Raw genomic sequence first — 6,082 nt, 5'->3', positions numbered from 1 at the left:
AGCTGAACTGGGTTGAGACAGACTGGCAGACTGGTTCCCAGTCATCAGACAGTTTGCCGACTGCTTTGCTGACTGGCGGTTGCCTTTGTCCGCCTGTCCTGCTGTCTAATTGTATTTCTCTGAGTCACTCTCTGTATGTTCATTAGCCTGAAGGCAGATCAGCTGATGATGTCATGCTTCGCTCTGATTGGCTGCCCCTGACTTCCTCCCTCCCTCCCTCCCTCTCCTCTTCTTCCTCCCGCTGTATCTCTCACTCATCTCAGTCCCGACTCCCTCCATCGCAACTCAACACAATCCCTCTCCCTCTTCCTCTTCCTCTCTGTTGTGGTGATGAAGGTGATGTGACGGCGTGCGGGGCCAATCGTCTGGGAAGAGGGGCGTGGCCAGAGAAGGAGCTCAGAGCTGAGCGATGCTCAGAGGACCGAGGAGGAAGAGGAGATGACAGGGAGGTAGAGGAGGGTGGGGGAGGCCTTGTCCGAGCCGAGGAGCGCCGATAAACGAGGAGGAGGAGGAGGAGGAGGAGGAGGGAGGAAGCTGCTGCCTGTCGACGGAGGATCCACCTGCACTGTCATGGATAAATACCGACCAAAGAGACCAACCAGCCTGAATCTGTTCCCACAGCTCCCACAAGCCGGCACCCAGGTAGGTCCGATCGGATCGGGCGGACCCACCCAGAGGTCAGCCGATAACTGGATGACTGTGTGTGTGTGAGAGAGCATCTGTGTGTAATCGAGTGTGTCATTCGGGTCACATCCCTTCTCCCGGGATGCTGAATGTTCCTGATCGGTTCCAGGACTGAAGGAGTCAGAGTGGATCAGGGTGAAGTGATTCATCGAACGACGCCTGGCTGTGTTCGTCCCGGCTGCTGCTGATGCCGCTGCTGCTCTGCCATCTTGGGAAAATATTCAGTTGCAATCACGATTAAATAGTGCCAATTCTGGAAAAAAACATGTCTGGACTGCTGACTCCAGAGCAGTAGAAGATCGGATTTAGCTCATCGTCTCGGGGTGTTTACAGAGATAGGAGGCAGGTCTGGTTCAGATCCAGCCAGACTCAGACCGAGGCTCTGAGAAGAGTCCACACCCCTTTAAAAATAAAGCTTAGAATCTTAAAAAGAAATTATAATATGGATCTTTAAAGGGACGGTATTATGCCAGGCATATAAAATCATTTTATAGCACAATCAAGTAACCGTGTTACCTTCAGTTGTTTTGAAAATGCTGTAAATATCAAATATGACTCAAAGAGAACCTATTATTATTTTACACTTGCATTTGGGTCTCTGGTGCTTCTAAAATCAGCGTAAGCGCTTAGAAAACTACCCAGCCAATTAACATTTTTTGGTGTCTTGAAAATGAGCTGTTTCAAAAACCTTCGGAATGTAACATCACAAATCAGCTTGTTACCTAGCAACCCCAGCAGAGTTCTGCCCGTAACCTAGCAACCCAATTGGAGGCCCAGCAGGTTTGTTCAGCTGGTTTTACTGGCGTATGCCCTGTACAATGGCTGCTGGAAAAGACAAGAGTATTGTTGTTTATACATGCCATCCAGAAACCACTTGCTGCATTCTTGTTGGTTGTGCAGGATACTCCACTTCTGCTTTTCAAAGATGTACAGTTGTATAATTGTGCATCTGTTTGCAGCTATTTTCACGTACAAGTGTGACTAAGTTGGGGGGCATGGCCAGCAGCAGCTTGTTTGGATTGGAAGTTAGAAGAAGCCCTAAAACAGCTCAGAATAGTCTAACAACAAACTAAAACCTCATTTTGTGCAAATAGTGTAGTGAATATGTTTTGTGTAGACCACAAACCTATCCTAACATTTTCCAGGAAGCTTAATAGGTCATCTTTAAAAGAAATTTGACATTACAATTTAATACCTTGATATTGGGCATCTGTCTCTTTAAGAAGCTCCTGTTCTTTCCAAAATGCCTCCTTCAGCATGTCATCACAACACTCCTACATTAAGCCTTGAACAACATTTTCCCCAGTGTTTCTCTGAGAAGTAGTTTGTATAATGAGCTCAGCAGATGTGCAGTTCCACCAGATATTTGCTAATTGCTGTTAGCTAGTCTGAAGGAGCAGAGTGGGAAAGCTTGGAAACTGCAAAAGAACTAATTCTTACCAACTAGTTTTGGTCTAGTTTCTTGTACATATATTAGTACACTTGAAAAAAGTCAAAACTAATTTAAAAGTAACTTTTCAGCAAGACTGAAGAAGTGTTTTCAGTAAATGTCTTCAATAAGTGAAATAATTTGCCAGTGGAGCCCATATAAGATATTTGTACTAGAAACTAGAAAAAATACTTGGTAAGATTTTGTGTTTTTGCTTTGTGATGCCACCAGCCTCATACTTCACAGTTGGGATGGTTTTCTCTCTGTTAAATATTTTGTTTCCAAGGATGAAGCCGACTGGTGGAGGTTCTGATATATTGTCTGATTTCTTTTAATTTTCCCATTATTTAAAAATGTAATGTTAATCATTCTGTTGTTTAGCAAATGGAAACAATTATTGGTGCTTTAATGGTAATTATGGCTAATAAATGGGCCTCAGATGTTTTCAAACCATAAATGATTTCCGATTTTAATTAATCATTTTACTTTTTCTTTTTTTTTCTTTCTTTTCTAAAAACAAAATTACAGAAAATATTTTCAAAACTTGGCTTTTATTTCAAACATCCCCTCTGTGAGTTGTACAACAGAGTATCAGGCAAGGCTACGATAATTTTTATGAGAAAATCGCCATTCGTAGAAATAAGATACAATTTTGCCATAAAAATCTGTGAAAATTGTGAGAGAAAAGTTGTTTTAGTGAGAAAGTTATCAGGGTCTGAGGTGAGCAGCTCCGTTTGTGTGACTGTTTCTTTGAAATCGACTCTGTCGTTTCAAAATCCTGCTACTGATAATAATTTGATGCTGATGTGTTAGAAGATGAAATATTTTCATATCTGTGTGTTGTAACATGAGTAAATAGTAGATGTGTAAATATGGAAAATGTGGGACATATTTGGATGGAATTTAATAAACTTTGTCTTCTTCCTCCTGCTCATCAAACTGCATATGAAGGTTTAGTTTTTTATGTTTGATTATTATTATGGTATATTTTCTTCTTAATTATTTTACCTTTTCTCTGACAGTTTACTTGTTCAAAATAAATGAAGATTTAATTTAATTTCATTCATTGGTTAAACTGGTTCCAAAATATAACTTAAGAAGAGGCTCAACTTTCCTCAGTTTCATTTTTTATTATTTGTTATGTTGCAATTCTCATAAAATTTGTGTTTTTTACGACTTTATTCTTGTAATTAAAGACATGAAATTGTAGTCTTGCCCTAGTATTCTGTTGAGTTCAAAATCCAAATAAATAGAAAAACAAGATGGCGGCTCTGGGTGCGCTAGCATCACTCTGAACTATGGAAACCCAAGAAGTGAATTGGTGAAAAAAAATCAAGATTTTTCTAAAATTAAATCTTCAAAAACTAAAAATGTAGTCACCCAGTCTTGGTTATAAGGCAGATAGTGGAACATGCAGCTTCAGAGTGTCGGCAGGGATTCAAAGTGAAAGGAAAACAAGATGGCCTCCAGCCCTCATTACTCAGAACGAGTTAAAACCGGGGCTTCCCATCCCATAAAACCCACATTTTCACTCACAGTGATCATAGAAATGCAGGAAGGTGATACTTTCAGAAATGAAGCAACCTTTTTTCACTCTGGGCTGTGTTCGGCGCTGTTCTGCTGCTGATGCTGCAGTATTTCAGTCTGATCCCTCAGGCAGAGCATCATCCTCAGCAGCAGCAGCGAGTTCTGGAGTTCCTCCTTAAATGAGCCTCTTCCTGTTTACTGGGTTGGTTCAGACCAGTGCAGCCATCCTTAACAGAACCTGATGCAGACACAAATTAAAGGCTTCAAAGCTTTAAGGAGCACCAAATAATTACAAATCATTTCTTCAAAATAAGATTATAGTTCTCCAGGAGGAAGAAAATGGTGAATGTTTTCTTTAGATCTCAAGATGAAGTTGAAATGATAAGAAAAAACTTTTTTGCTGTTTTTAAATAAAAAATATTAAGAGTAAAGTGGAAATAAATTGAAAGAAGGCTGAATTATTGCAACACCTTTTCCAACTTTTTTCTCATAATTTGGATTGTTTCATCATGTCAAAGTTTCCTCATTATTTCAACGTTTTCTGATCATTTTGTCTTTTTTCTCATGATTTTTACTTTTATCCTCATAACTTGGATTGTTTCATCATGTCAGATATTTTGTCACCATTTAATCTTTTTCGCATCATTTAATCTTTTTTCTCATTTGTACATTTTTTCTCATAATTTATTTGTTTTTCTTTTCATTTTCTAATTCTTATAAATTTGTATTTTCAAACTTTTTGTTGATTGTTTGACTTTTTCTCATCCTTTCATGATTTTTTTTAAATAATTTTGTCTATTTTTCTCATTTGAATATTTTTCTCATCATTTCTCTGAAATGATAAAACAATAAGGATTAGAAAATTAAAAGAAAACAAACTTTTCCTTGGGCTTTTCTTAATTTTTCTCATTATTTTAACTTTATTATTAATTTTTTAAAATTTTTCTCAACAATTAAACTTTTTTCTTATTTAATCATTTTTATAATTTTGCCATTTTGAATTTTTTTCTATTATTTTGACTCATTATTGCTGAATTTAATCATTTCTAATTTTTTCTCATTATTTTAATTTCTTTTTCATCTCCTTTTTTTATTTGATTCAACATTTTCCCATCATTTCATTGTTTTTCTCATCATTTTGACTTAAAAAGAAATCGTTAAACACAGTTTTTTTATTAAGTTGGTTGTACCAACCAGGATTTACACTAAGTTTAGGTTGGGAAAATAGCATAAAATCCTTAAATCGACAGAAGAGACGGTCAAATTAATCTGTGGGTTCCTGCAGAAACAGCAGGAGATTTTTTCCTGATCTGTCCTGCTAGAGAGGAAGAGGAGGATCTGAACAAATAACACCCTAATAAATCCATTTAAGATCTCCACTCTGCAGGTTCTGACGGCTGCCAGCGGATCAGGGAAGGATGTGCTGAGTTGGCGTAACAGGACGCTTCATCGATTAGTTGGGTCTGTTTCAGTCCAGCAGCTCGCTGTGAGACAGAAGATCTGGACTCCTTCTGATCGTTGCCTCTCCGCTTCTGAGATTTATCAGCTGGAAAACGCAGCAAGTCGCGAGTCCAGTAACGGTTCTGGTTCCTCATGCTGAGGATGCACACGGCAAAAACACAAAATCTTAATCAAATATTTTTGGTCTCATTTATTAGTGCACTTGAAATAAAACAGAACTAACTTCCAAGTAACAATGTAGGATTTTGTTTTAAGTAAAAAAATCCTTAATATTGATGAAACTCTTACTACTTACTGAAAAGTTATTTACAGCGTAGTTTTGTTTAAAGTGTACAAAGATCTTTGCACCAGGAACTAAACCAAAAATATTTGGTAAGATTTTTTTGTTTTTGCAGTGATTTCAAGGAAATTAATGGAAAAGACTCACAAAGTGTCCTGAACTGAAATGAATAAGACAACAGCTGAAAAACATAAATGCAGAACAACCATAAAATGACATAAATGCCCAGAAATCAACCAACAAGGACAAAAATAACAAAAATGAAAGAAAAAAATGATGAAAGATATGTATGAATTTTTAAAAAGCTGGGTCTGTTCTGGTTTAGAAATCCCTTTAAAGAACTTCAGTCTGTGATCTGACCTGTGATGTGAGTGATCGTCTTTATCTGTTCATGTAGTTTGTTTTTACACCTGGGGAAATTCCTGCGGCTTACTGGGTCAGGCGTTTATATTTAGAGAAACTGAAAGAACTTCCAGCGATGAATGAAAATGTCTCTGGTGTGTTTGAGCTCAGAAAAGAGTGTGTGTTTCGTGATGAAAGTCGAAATATTTATTTTTAGAGGTTTGGATCTGACAAACTGTTGCTCAGAGTTAACACGGTAACCATGGTAACCAGGTGTGAGACCAGCAGGACAAATTCATGATTGTATGTTGTTTATTCTGGAAATATGCTGGTTCTGATTCTGGTTTGGTCAAAACATC

General features: G+C 37.8%; 1 protein-coding gene across 1 annotated transcript in view; it reads left to right on the top strand.

Moving 5' to 3' along the window:
* Positions 1-238: 238 nt before the first annotated feature.
* LOC103148658 (C-Jun-amino-terminal kinase-interacting protein 1) overlaps positions 239-6,082 on the top strand; it is an 18,130-nt gene continuing 12,286 nt past the window's right edge. The window contains 2 exon segments of the mRNA XM_074560048.1: positions 239-642; positions 3,519-3,590. Of these exon segments, the coding sequence (XP_074416149.1) occupies positions 571-642; positions 3,519-3,590 (144 nt within the window). The 5' untranslated portion in view covers positions 239-570.

Source organism: Poecilia formosa, unplaced genomic scaffold, assembly GCF_000485575.1.
Source record: "Poecilia formosa unplaced genomic scaffold, Poecilia_formosa-5.1.2 Scaffold209, whole genome shotgun sequence".
NCBI classification, from domain to species: Eukaryota; Metazoa; Chordata; class Actinopteri; order Cyprinodontiformes; family Poeciliidae; genus Poecilia; species Poecilia formosa.
This window is presented reverse-complemented; position numbering and strand designations above follow the sequence as displayed.